At 44.7% G+C, this 13757-nt stretch overlaps 1 protein-coding gene across 3 annotated transcripts in view; it reads left to right on the top strand.

The window, feature by feature from the left end:
• Nudcd3 (NudC domain containing 3) overlaps window positions 1-13757 on the top strand; it is a 93453-nt gene that overhangs the window by 68884 nt on the left and 10812 nt on the right. For all 3 annotated transcript variants that reach the window (XM_090332499.1, XM_090332498.1, XM_090332500.1), the window contains exon 4: window positions 5228-5371. In XM_090332499.1, the coding sequence (XP_090188625.1) occupies window positions 5228-5371 (144 nt within the window). The remainder of the gene's footprint in view (window positions 1-5227; window positions 5372-13757) is intronic.

The following is a 13757-nucleotide window of genomic DNA, read 5'->3' as shown; positions in this document are numbered from 1 at the left end:
TTCTTAATAATGATCTTGAAAGCACAAAAACTTTTAATTTAGATGATGTCAGTTTTAAAAGGTTTGTTTGTTTGTGGTTTCTTGTATTTTTGTTTCATTTGAAGAAGCCATTGAGGTGGGCTCACAGCTCATTTGGTAGTGGTTGGGTGTTTGACTAGAACTCTAGGACTCAAGAACACAGATGGCTTACTCTTATATTTTCATCTAAGAGTTTTAATTATTATAATTTTAGCTCTGATACACTTTGATACTTTGAAACTTTGATATACTTTGACTTTAATGTGTGTGTGTGTGTGTGTGTGTGTCTGTCTGTCTGTCTGTGTCTCTCTGTCTCTCTGTCTCTGTGTGTTGAACTCAGGGCCTGGTTGATCATGGTACTGGAACTTTGAGCCTGGGGGTTGCCCCTGAGCCCTTCAGCTCAAGGCTACCGCCCTATCCCATGTACCACTTCTTATTCTCTGGTGATTAATTGGAGATAAAAGAGTCTCACTGGCTTTGTAGTGCCAGGGTTGGCTTTCAACCAGATCCCCAGATCTCAGCCTCCTGAGCAGTTTAGGATTACAGGTGTGAGCCACATGTGCCTAGTATGTTCAATTTTTCAGTGTTATGAAGACCAATTTTATTTTGAAAGAGTAGGTCAATCAGAATTTTTTTTTTTTTTGCCAGTCCTGGGCTTGAGCTCAGGGCCTGAGCACTGTCCTTGGACTTTCTCAAGGCTAGAGCTCTACCACTTGAGCCTCAGCACCACTTCTGGCTTTTTCTATGTATGTGGTACCAAGGTCTTCGTGCATGCTAGGCAAGCACTTTAACCACTAGGCCAAATTCCCGGCCCCTCAATTAGAATTTTTATGTGTGGATATTCTTTTTTTTTTTTTTTTTTAATCCTGAGGCTTGAACTTAGAACCTGGGCACTGTCCCTGAGCTTTCTCAATGCTAGTGCTCTACTACTTGAGCCACAACACCACTTCAGGTTTTTTTCTGTGTATGTCATACAGAGGAATAGAACACAGGGCTTTAGCTATGTTAGGCAAGCACTCTACTACTAGGCCAAACTCCAGGCCCTGGGCATTCATTTATCATAGTACAATAAATTGAAAAAAATAAAATAAACTTTGTTTTTCATTGAATTGTGTTGTTACCCCTGTCTAAAGTTAATAAGCATTAATGTAGGGTTTGTTACTGTGTGTTTTTGTTTACGTGTACGTGTGTCTACATGTTAGGTCAGCACTGTATCACTAAGCTATATGCATAAATTTTTCTATTTTGGTTTTCCCTTGGCTTTTCAATGAAGTTTGTCTTTCTTCTGTTCTGCATTAAGGTTTGTATTTGTTCAAATGGGGATATTTGCCGGGCCTTGGTTATTCTAGCCTTTAATACTATCTATTTAGAGAGGTTGAGATTTGAGGGTCATGGTTTGAAGCCACCCCAGTAGCAAAGCCTGTGAGACTCTTATCTCAAATTAATCACAGGAAAAGCTGGAAGTGGCACTGTGGCTCAAGGGGTAGAGTGCTAGGTTAGAGCATAAAGGACTTTAGGGAGATTTTCCAGAGTAGTATTTTATTCCATGGTTGTTTTGTAACTGGTTTTTTGAAATTATTATTTTCTTAGTGTTAGTGATAATCTATTTCAGATAAATGCCAGGTTCATTTTAATAACATACAAAAGTGTTCTATTCCTCTTCTATATTTCCTATTCTATAAATGCTACTTGTGTTTTCTACAGTTATCTTTTAAATAAGAGAGAAAAACAGAAGCAAAACAGAATAGCTGGGGTTGCTGGTGGCTATAATTTTAGCTACACAAGAGACTGAGATCTGAGGATCACAGTTCAAAGCCAGCCCTGGCAGAAAAGTCCCTATTGAGACTCTTATCTCCAATTAACCGCTCAAAAACTAGAAGTGGAGCTGTGGTTCAAAGTGGTAGAGTGCTAGATGCTTGAGCACAAAGACCTCGGCAGGTCGTGAGTTCAAGTCCTGTAATTGCAAAAGACAAATAAACAAAACAAAACAAACCTGCCACAAAATCAGAATTAATGCTACCTATATCCCTATACTAGAGTTCTGCTGTGAATATAATATAACATGTAATGTCCTCTCATTTCAACCTCAAGGAATATACCCTCTTAGTATTACACATAGGACTTCTCAGTAGGTCTCCTGACAATGAATCATCCATAGTTTTATCATCTTAATCTTTATTTTTGAAGAATTATGTTGCTAGATGTAGGATTCTTTGCTAAGGTTTATGTTTATTTTGTCTTTGAGCTTCTTGGAATGTCTCATCCCACACTGTCTTTGAGCCCCCGTGGTGTCTCATGAGAAGACAACTGTTGTTTTTATAGGGAATGCTTTGTATATGATGAGTGGTTTCACTCTACTTTGACACATCTTTGTATTTAGATTTTTTTTCTGTCGATGGTGGGACTTGATCTCGGGGCCTGGGCATTCTAGCCTACCGCCCTACCCCTTAAGCCACAGCACCACTTCCAGTTTTCTGGTGGTTATTTGGGGGTAAGAGTCTCAGACTTTCATGCCTGGGCTGGCTTTGAACAGTGATTCTCAGATTTCAGCCTCCTGAATAGCCACAATTACAGGTGTAAGCCCCCAGTGTGCCTGGTGCGTTTGGATTTTTTAGGAGGGTGGGGGTCATAGGGCTTGAACTCAGCCTGGGTGCTGTCCCTGAGCTCTTCAGCTCAAGGCTACCCCCCTAACCCTGGGCCTAGGTGTTGTCCTTGAGGTCTTCTGCTCAAGGCTACTGCTCTACCCTTAAGCCAACCCCCACTTCCCCATTTTCTAGAGGTTAATTGGAAATAAGAGTCTCAGGTCCTTTTGTGCCTGGCCTGGCTTTGAACCTGGATTCTCAGATCCTCAAATCTCAGCCTCTTGGCTAGCCACTGCACCCACATTTGGATTTTTTTATAGCTTGATTTTGATGGTCCAGATCTTAATCTCTTTTAAATTGCCCATTTGGAATTTTATATTTTATTTCTTTAAAGTATATGGCTTATACTTTTTTTTTCTTTTCTATTTGAAACTAAAACAATACAATGTAGTAGCCATGGAAATCACATTCTCTACATGATTGTTCAGTACTTGCTTAGTGATTTTCCTGACCTAAGTCTGTATTCTTTGTAAGCGACTGGTGAACTCTCTGCTTGATAAACTTAAATGGACGTCGTCGTCGCCCTCTTCTTCTTCCTCCTCCTCCTCTTCTTCTTCTTCTTCTTCTTCTTCTTCTTCTTCTTCTTCTTCTTCTTCTTCTTCTTCCTCCCCCTCCCCCTCTTGTTCCTCCTCCTCCTCCTCCTCCTCCTCCTCCTCCTCCTCCTCCTCCTCCTCCTCCTCCTCCTCCTCCTCCTCCTCCTCCTCCTCCTCCTCCTCCTCCTCCTCCTCCTCTTCTTCTTCTTCTTCTTCTTCTTCTTCTTCTTCTTCTTCTTCTTCTTCTTCTTCTTCTTCTTCTTCTTCTCATCCAGGATGATGTATATATTAGAGTCTACCCTCACAAGCTTAACAGTGGAAACTTTTACCTTAGCCATCACTTCCTGTTTAGACTCCAGGTTACCTAAAATGGAGAGCGGAGGCCTTCTCAGGCCTTTCCTAATCATGCATTAAGTACTATATGTTTATTTGCCTTTCTGGATGCTTTGGAATGTCAGAGTTCCTTAGCTTTTCCTTTTGCTAGCAGAGATTGTTATCCACTGCCTCAGACAGTCACAAAGTTAAAACATTTGCTGTAATTTTTTTTTTTTTTTTTGGCCAGTCCTGGGCTTGAGCTCAAGGCCTGAGCACTGTCCTTGGACTTTCTCAAGGCTAGAGCTCTACCACTTGAGCCTCAGCACCACTTCTGGCTTTTTTCTATATATGTGGTACTGAGATCGAACCTGGGTCTTCATGCATGCTAGGCAAGCACTTTAACCACTAGGCCAAACTCCCGGCCCCTGTAATTGTTTTTAACAAACACTATGGAGTGAGTGTTTTCTAAGTCTGATGGTTCCAGGGAACCATCAGACATGTTGGTCAGACATTGGCAGTCCTTTGGGAATGAAGCTTTGCAAGACCTCTAACTCTGTTTTGATCCCTGTGGCGTCTTCTAGGGTGTACTGGAAGTGCTGGTGACAGAGCAACTAGACTGGGGTGGCTGAGGGCAAGTGAAATGTCATAGGGCTTTCTGTTCATAATGAGATGTGGTTATTTTTCTTGAGTAGGTATCCCATGGATTTCCATATACATTTGGTTAATTTTCAAAATTCAAAAGAATATGGTTGCCAATTTTTGCCATTTTTTGTTGTTGCTTATTATGGGAACAAAAGCTAGGAACCCTCTATTTCACCATTTTATTAACATCTCCTGGAATTTAGAAATTTATATTAATTTGGTTTTCCTATGGTTTCTTCTTGCTGCCTTTCTTTTTATCTCATCAAAAATGATTATTTCCCGATGCCCTCAAGAGTTACCACAGTTCAGTCATAGAGTGTGTTGTCTGGAAACCACTTTCATCTGAATACCTCTTACTTCCAGCTCCACATTACACACATTTCCCCACTTCTACTGTGTGGCTGTTATGCTGAAACTTCTTTCCAGCATGTGTAGATTAAATGCACTGTATGCACTGTTTCCATTTTTATTTTGTTTTCTCAAAGTGAGGAATGGGGTGTCTAGACTCCTGTAGTCTCTGAGTAGCCATAGGGGAGGCAAAGGAAAACATACCTCCTGATTCCCCTGCTTGCTGTCCAATCTGAGAACCAATCTTCCTAAGCAGAAAGGATAGGAGGAATTTGGGTAGGAAACCTGCAGTTTCCTCCTTAACACCTGGACTTACCACTGGTGGTAGTTTTTGTTGTTGTTTATTTGTTTTGCTTTTGGTACCAGTTCTGGGGCTTTGACTTGGGGACTACTCACTGTCTCTGAGCTTATTTGCTCAAGGCTGACATTCTGCTACTTAAACCACAGCTTTGCTTTCAGCTTTTTGGTGTTTTCTTGAATATGACAATCTTATAGTCTTTTCTCTTCTTCTCTGATCCTCAGATCTCAGCTTTCTGGGTAGCTAGGATTACAAGCGTGAGCTGCCAGCTGTTTTTGTCTGAAGGACAGGTGCATGCCTCTGGGAGTATGGACAAGGCTGGAATGGCTTTATTGAGAAGTGTGTAGCCCAAGAGCTGTAGTGTGTAGTCAGGTACAGTGTGTCACTGCCACCTTCACAGGCAAGTTGATTTTCTTCTGTTCTGTTCTCAGGTTGCAGTGGCCCTCAGCAGTGGCTCCATCCGTGTAGCTGTGCTGGAGGAAAATGGGGAACGTGTCCTCATGGAAGGAAAGCTCACCCACAAGATCAACACTGAGAGTTCTCTTTGGAGCCTGGAGCCAGGAAAGTGTGTTTTGGTGAGTGTGAGCACTGAGGTTCATTGCTCCCAAGTTGGTCTCAAACCTGCCATGAGACCGCTTCAGTCTGGGCTTTATACAGGGAGCAGGGAGATTGTTGATTCTGACAATTGGGGCGGATGGAATTTCCTGAGCATTTTGTATACTGCTTGGAGTGCACCTCCATGGGCCTTCCCATTTAGCTAGGCTCTACCCCTCAGGTGCTTGGGCCTGAGACCACTGTCCTGCAGTCAGGCAGTAACAAGTAGAATGAAAACAAAGGGTGAAGTTCCTCAGAGGTCAGTCTGGAGAGTGCAGTTAGTAAATCCAAACAGGATCATCTAACCAAGAGGCAGAGAGCACTGCTTCGAATTTAGGATGGTAGAAATTCAAATGTGCAGCTTGCTTATTACCAGTCACAGATCGCACATGGGCCAGATTTGTGGTCAGCTCTATCTTCTGTAACAGCTTTGATCCCTGTTAGTGGTGACTGACACAAGTAGAGACAGACACCCCATTGGAGGCTTCCTACAAGGAAATAAGGGCATACCATATTTTGGATTAACTTGTTTCTTTTTTTCCTTCTACTGGGATGCTTAAGAAATAAAGATGAAAAGAAAAATATTAAGTCTGGATAAAAAGCTTCAAGTGGGATGAGAATGTGGCTTAGTGGTAAAGTGCCTCCCTAGCATGCATGAAGCCCTGGGTTCAATTCTTCAGTGCCACATAAACAGAAAAAGCCCGAAGTGGCTCTGTGGCTCAAGTGGTAGAGTCTTAGCTTTGAGCATATAGAGGCTCAAGGACAGCATCCAGGCTCTGAATTCATTCGAGCTCAGGACTGGCAAGAAAAAAACAATGCTTTGAAGTTTTGCTTTGTTTTGTTGCTTGTGGGGCTTGAACTCTGGGCCTGGGCTCTGTCCCTGAGCTCTTCAGCTCAAGGCTACCACCCTACCCCTTGAGCCACAGCACCACTTCCAGTTTTCTAGTGGTTAATTGAAGGTTAGAGTCTCTCGATCTTTAGTGCCCGGGCTGGCTTTGAACCACAATCCTTAGATCTCAGCCTCGTGAGTAGCTAGGATTACAGACGTGAGCCACTGTGCCCAGCTGCTTTGAAGTTTTATATAGACATATTCTTCATATGAAGAAGGGATATAGGCATCTCTTCAGTGTCTACAAGACATGCTTAGTTGGTAGTTTCTCTGGGCCATTTTGACTACTACTAGCAGAGAGGACAGAATGCCTGTCAGGTCTACAGGAGTTCTGTCCTCTGGCCTGGCTTCTCTTCTGCTCAGAGAAAGATGTGTACCCGGGGACTAAGAGCTCACTCACTGAGGGCTTTGCTATGGACCTAGACATGTACCTTAGTGCTGTCTCTCTCCTCCAGAGGTCTTCCCAGGCCTCCCTGTGGTATGTGGAATTCCTAATGGTACGGCGGGGTCTACCTCACCCCTGGGTCTACTTCTCCCAGATCCACTGACAGCCAGTGTGGTGATGTCCACGAGGCTTCAGCTAGTCCTTGTTTTGTCTGAGTCTGCTGTGTCTCAGTGGACACTTGGGCCTTTTAGTCTCAAACTGATGCTACTTACTAGGTCTCTGGTGCTGAGGCTCTGACATTCTAAATTCTTTACCTTGTGGAGATTGGACAGTTTGTAACCATAAACAGGCCTAGAGAGTTGTATAGTGTTTGTTTTTGTTTTTTGGGGTTTTTTTGGTACCGAGGAATCAAACCTAGATCTTCATGCATGGGAGGCAAGCACTCTACCACTAGGCTAAACTCCCAGTCCCTAGAGTTGTATAGTTCTAAGCCTCAGTGACCTTTGGTTCTGCTTCCTTGAGAACTCTAAAGTAGCCCTTGTTATCATGGCAGCTAAGTCCCTTGTTCTCTCATCCTACATATATAAAACCAATATGTTAATTGACAGAGTGGCTCAAGGGGTGGAGTGTCTGCTCAGCAAATGGAGACCCCCCCCAAGTGCAATCCCCAATACCACTACAAAGAAATAAATGAAACCTGTGTCTTAAAATACTGTGCTAAATTTTTCTCTGAGCTACAGCCTTCTATGGGCACCACCAATTCCTTCCTTTGTGTCCTCCTAGACTTTTAGATACCATCAGCTTCTGCCTCATTTGAGCTTTATAGGCAGAGGAGGTTAGAAAGTACAGCATTGGGCAGTACTAGAGTGGCAAGCTCTCCCTCAGCAGACACTGCCCAGGCTGCTCTGGCCACTTGGTTAGGCTAGGGCTCTGTGACCCTGGGGCTACTGCCTCTATGGACTGAAAGGTCTCTGACAGCACCTCTCTGCCTTCCTTGGTTCAACTCCCAGTGCAGTGTGGGCCAGTTTGTCATAGAGTCCTTCTGAGTGAGCCCTCGGCGAGGCCTCTCTGTGTCTAGTACAGCCATGGACAAAAATATAGGAATTCTATCTAAAAAAAAAAACAATGTAAAGCAAAAAGATTGCTCAACTGGCAAAGCATTTGGCAAGGAAGCACAAGGGCCTAAGTTCAAACCCCAATACCACCGGGGGGGGGGGGGGGAATCAGTAATACTCTCGCCTGAGATATTTGTAACTGGCCTTTGAGGCCAAGGCCATATAAAAATTTGCTGGGCTTACAACTATGTACTGATGATCCTTTTCATTTTAAATTATTTCCATAAAAATGTGGTTATTACTATGTTTTTTCACCTGGAAGAAATGACTGTGCTTTCATGGATATTCTATAGCTGTGTTGTTTTTCCCTATGTTCTGTAAATTCAGTAGAATAGATGTGGCTAATGAGTAAGCCTAATGGCCTAATGTGAATGGCCACTGCTTATTGAATATTTGTGTGCCGGGCCAGGCTTCATATAAGGTATCGTATAGTGCCATCTGATTCTTTGCAAACTCGTTTTACAAAACAGGAACTTGAGAATCTGAGAGGGACTACAGCTAGCTCAAGAGTGGTGCTAGGACTGGGCGCCAGTGGCTCATTCTATAATCCTAGCTCTAGATAGAGTCTGAGATCTGAGGATCACAGTGTGAAGTCAGGCCTGACAGAAAAATATGAGATTCTTATTGTCAATTAAACACCATAAAGCAGGTAATGGATATGTATCTCAAGTGATAGAGTGCTAGCCTTGAGCAAAATAAGCTTAGTAACAATCTGGGCACTTGTGGTTTATACCTGTAATTCTAGCTAGTCAGGAGGCTGAGATCTGAGAATTGCAGTTTATGGTGAGCCTAGGTAGGCATGTCTGTGAGACTCTCATCTCTTAATTAACCATTAGAAAACCAGAAATGATGCTGTGGCTCAAAGTGGTAGAGCACTGGCCATGAGCAAAATGACTCAGGGACAGTGCCCAGGTCCTGAGTCCAAGTACAGTGCCCCAGCCTGAATTAAAAGGTTAAAGCCCCCAAACCAGTGCGCGCGCGCGCGCACACACACACACACACACACACACACACACACACACACACACACACGCACACTCTAATGGAGCAAAAGTTACACTTGCCTTCCTAGAACTTCCCTGGAGAAGCTTGGCCTGAGTGGATTGGGAATTGTGGCTTTCAGCTAAGGAGAAAGGAGAATTGAGGAGGGCAGGGAGTTGGTCACAGTGATTTGCAGCAGCTAGTGTATAGGAAGATAGATGTAAGAAATGGAGCTTGCAAGTGCAGGGCAAGTGTGTTGTGTCTCCTTCTTCCTCTTGGCTGAAGATAGTGGGCCTGAGTCCCTTCCTGCAAAGGATGGATGTAGGATGTGCGCCTATCTATATGTGCTATAGTCTAGGCTTCCCTGTGTCCCTACTGCTGTTTGGCCAGGCACCTGCTGCCTACAGAAAGAATCAGAACCCACTGTAGACTGCAATGCCTGCATTATACAAACATGGAATCTGTGTGTGCTCTGCCAGCTATGTTAGGGCCTAGAGAAAAGCTCCTGGAACTGAGCTGTTATTTGAATCCATTCCTGTGGTCCTTTTGTCACTGTTGGTGGACAGATTGAATTTCTACTTTCGATTCACTGCTGGAAAGTAAAGGGTCCAAGAAGAGGCAAGCAGGCGTAAAGTTCTTGCTGTGGTTCCTCCATCAGCCCAGGCCCTGACCTGCACTGGAGTTGCCTCCTGCTGGGTGCAGGGCTCTCTCTACCTACTTCTACCCACTCCCCAGCATTCAGCCTCAGCCAGCAAATGTGTGTAGTAAGGGTTGGCTGCATTCTTGATGCAATTATTTATTTATTTATTGGTGACCTTTTAGAGCCACAGTTTTTCTTCTGATCACCTATCTGAAATAATACTATAAATCAATGAGCAGATTGTCTGGATTCATGAAGATCCTGTTTTCCTTCCACGCACCACCGCACTGCGTCTGCTGTGTGGAACCTGGCACACTGCCTCCTCTGAGCAAGTAGATGTGGAGAAGGTTGCCTAGCAATTGAGGCCTGGCTTTGAGCCATCACTGTAGCCACGCTGGACTTCATTTCTGTCCTCTGGGCAAGGTGGAACACCAAGCCTGGCTGTTCCCCACATCTGTTACTTGCATATTGTGTGTATACATACAAAGGGGCCTGCTCCTCAGGTCCCAGAAGATGTCCTATGACATGGCCTGTTTGGGAGAAAGGATCTTTGCAGGTGTGCTTTAAACAGTGATCGTCAAGGTGAGGTCATCCTGGATTCTGACCCTAATTCCTTGATAAGTATCCTTATAAAGACCTATGTGAAGACAGACTCAGAAAAAGCCACATAAAGACTAGCTAGAAGCCATATTGGTCTAGAAACATTAAACTTATTTTTTTTCATTTGTACAGGGATAAACTCACTGTATTAAATATGTGAGGTCTTATCTATGTGGGTTTGATTACAGAAACTAATAAAGTATTCTCTAAATAATGAAAGAAAAAAAAAAGACCAGGCAGAGACTGAAGTGATGGGGGTGACAAACCAAGGAAGCCACCAGAAGTTGGAACCCTTCCTGTCTTTTCCAACTTCAGGAAGGATTCTCCTTCGAAGCCTTCTTAGAAACATGATCCTGCCAATATCGTGATTTTGGACTATTGACCTCTAGAACAGAGAGTGGGTGTGTGCTGTTTTAAGCCCTGGTCGGTGGGGTTTTTAACAGACCTGGGATACTCATGCCCAGTTCCCCTTGCATCTATGAGGAGGGGTAGTATTTGGAGCTATTTCTGTCAAACCCCTTCCTCCCAATTCTGCAGTAAGAATTTCTGACTTCTTCCCCTCTCACCATACAAATGCAGGCATGCTACTTGCTTCTGTGGCACCATCATGTGGCCTGTTTTCTCCTCCCCTCTGTGGTGGATCCCTCACCAGACAGCCAGGGCAGGCAGGGGTGGCTGCTAAAACTGTGTGACAGCTCTGCCTCTCCCCCATTCCCTCCCACACTGAGAATGTTAAATGAGACTTCTTGACTCAGGCAAGCTCCGTGCCTGGTTACAGAGATGTAAAATCAGCTGTGGTAACGGTGCCAGCTCCTTTTCCCTATATCTCATTTGGTCCCAGAAGCCAGGCACCAGGCTTGCGCATTGTCCTTGTTTCCTCCTCCCTGCAGGGAGCTGCCAGGCTGCCCTGTGCCTAGCGTGGGTGGCTGTAAGCAGGTGGCAGAGCTCCACTGAGGGGCCTCTCAGCCACGTCTGTGTGGGGGTGTATACTTTTCCACATGCACATCTTCATGTGCTGACAGCATGCACGCATAAGCCATTTAACATTTCTGATATAGCTCTAAAACATTCTCTGGGGAAGGAGACACTGAGGCTCAGGCTTTAAAACTCACTGCAGTGTGTTTGTTTACGATTTTTTGAACCCTGTGAGTATTTTTATACAAGCTTCATCCTCCCTGTCTGAGATGATTTGCTGAAGTTATTATTTCTCAAACGTGGAATTCCAGGGTAATTGCTGTCTACAAGCCATTTGCCGTGGCCCTCCCCGGAGGATGGAACACTTCTGGAGTGTCGCCAGTACAAAGCGCCTGCTTCCTATGTTCCCACTGCCAGGGACTGGTTTATTGCTGGATTATCTGGACACCTCCTATTGTTGCTTTTGGCTTTCTTGTGAAGATCCAGTGGCTTGTAAGGCTGCCTTTTTGGGTCACTTAGCACACTCCTTCACAAGTTCAGAGCAGAAGCCATGGAATGAATTACTTTAGTATTTTGGCAAAGTCCCAAAGCTCAAGAATTATTGTATGAAGCGGGATGTGAACCCTACACCTTAGGTATAGTGTTGTCTAGAGGGCTAGCCCTCAGTGTTTCCGTGAACACTACAATCCCTTGCATTGTTCCCCTCTCCCCTCCCTCCCTGGCATAGGAAGCATCTCCTGTGAAGCTTACACAGGAGATGGTGGCCTGAGGCATCCTGCCTGGATGGAAGCTAGTGGGCTGAACAGTGGATAGGTACTGAGCCTCCTCTATGGCGGGAGGAGAGTATGGGATGTAGTGTGGCATCATGTCATTGTCCCTGCCACTCAGAACATGCCATTCTGTCTTCTCAGGTGAGCCCAAGAGGCTTTCCACACATGCGCAGACAGTGGCCATGCTCTGTCTCATCTAGTCATTGGGAGTCTTAATTTTATTTTTAATTTTTTGTTTGGTTTTTGTGGTGGTGCTGGGGCTTGGATTCAAGGCCTAGGTACTATCCTGCAGCATTTGTAGGCAAGGGTGGTGCTCTACCACTTTAAGCCATGGTTCCATTTTTGGCCTTAAAAAAATGTTATTGTTCTTATAAAGGTGATGTACGAAGGGGTTACAGTTACATCAGTCGGGTAAAGAGTACATTTCTTGCTGGGTGACAGTGGCTCACGCTTGTAATCCTAGCTACTCCGGAGGCTGACATTTGAGGATCACAGTTCAAAGCCAGCCTGGGCATGAAAGTCTAAGACTCATATCTCCAATTAACCACTGGAAAACCGGAAGTGGTGCTGTGGCTCAAAGTGGGAGAGTGCTACCTTTGAGCTGAAGAGTCCAGTCAGGGACAGCCTCAGGCCCAGAGTTCAAGCCCCCAATCAACAACAAAAAAGAGTTTCTCCCTTCCTTCCCTCCCTTCCCCCCCTGCTTTCCCTCCCCTCCCTTCTCTCCCTTCCCCCTTCCCCTCTTTCCCTCTCTCCCTCTTGCCCTCCTCTATTCTCCCTCTCTCCCTCTCTTCTTCTCTCCCCCCCTTTTTTAAATGAATGACTTTTGTATCAGAGTAAATTCAAGTTAAGTGTGTCTTAACTTATACAAATAAGTATAATGGCACACAATCCCTCTTGGGCAGAGGTTTACAATGAACAAAGCATACACTGAAAATTGGTATCACAATAGAAAAAAAAAACAACTTTTTTTTGGGGGGGGGTGTCAGTCATGGGACATGAACTCTGGGCCTGGGCACTGTCCCAGAGCTCTTCAGCTGAAGCCTACTGCCCTACTCCTTGAGCCACAGAACCACTTCTGGTTTTCTGGTGGTTAGTTGGAGATAAGGGTCTCACAGACTTTCATGCCTGGGCTGGCTTTGAACTGTGATCCTCAAATGTCAGCCTCCTGAGTAGGTAGGATTACAGGTAAAAGCCACTAGAGCCTGGCTAAGAGTACATTTCTTTTTGGACAGTGTCACCTGTTCCCTCTATCTCTCCATTTTCACCTCTTGTCCCCACCCACAAGTTTATTTTCAACATAGCCTCCCATGGGTATCTCTGCTCCATTTGTTTACCCTTTGTCCACTTTTGGCCTTTTGCTTGGTTAATTGGAGATAAAGAACCTCATAAACTTTTCTGTCTGGGGTGGCTTTGAAACATGATCCTTAGATCTCAGCCTCCAAAGTAGTTAGGATTATAGGCATGAGTCACTGGTGTCTGGCCTTGTTTTAATTTCTAAGCTCAAAGGAAAAAAAGTTGACCACATTAAAACCTAGGAGATAGCTTATGGATTGCTGGCTTATGGCATATTCCAAGAGGCTAGAGGCCAGCTTCTTTGTTCAGCCTTCCATCTTCCCCCAGAGCAGATGCCCCTGCACACACTGTCATCTTACCCCATTATCTGCCCTTGTTCCAAGGTGCCTTCCTGGAAGGAATGTCCCACAGAATCCCTGTTGGCCCAGACTTGATGACACGGGCAGCTGTGAGGAGTAAAACTGTCCTCTCTGGGCACAGCACTTCCCTGAATAGAAATGAGGTTCCATTAGTAAGGAAAGAAAGGGATATAAATGCTGGTGAGTCATCAGCACAGACCGGGGTGCTGAGGTGAGTTTATTCACGTTGGCAGGGAAGTTTCTGTAAGGACATTTTGGGAACATTCTTCAGCCAGTAGTTTGGGGTTTCTTAGAGAAATGATCATTGGTCAGAGGCCAGGTAGTTAAGAGGCCCTGGAAGATGGGGGTAACTCAGGAAGTGATGGGGCCACAAGATCACAGTCATCTGTGCCGATTTTGTCCGGGATGGTAACTACACCA

Source organism: Megascapheus bottae, chromosome 5 (genome assembly GCF_031878675.1).
Source record: "Megascapheus bottae isolate mThoBot1 chromosome 5, mThoBot2.hap1, whole genome shotgun sequence".
Classification (NCBI taxonomy): Eukaryota; Metazoa; Chordata; class Mammalia; order Rodentia; family Geomyidae; genus Megascapheus; species Megascapheus bottae.
Note: the sequence above shows the minus strand (reverse complement) of the source record. Positions and strands in the feature narration are given on the sequence as shown.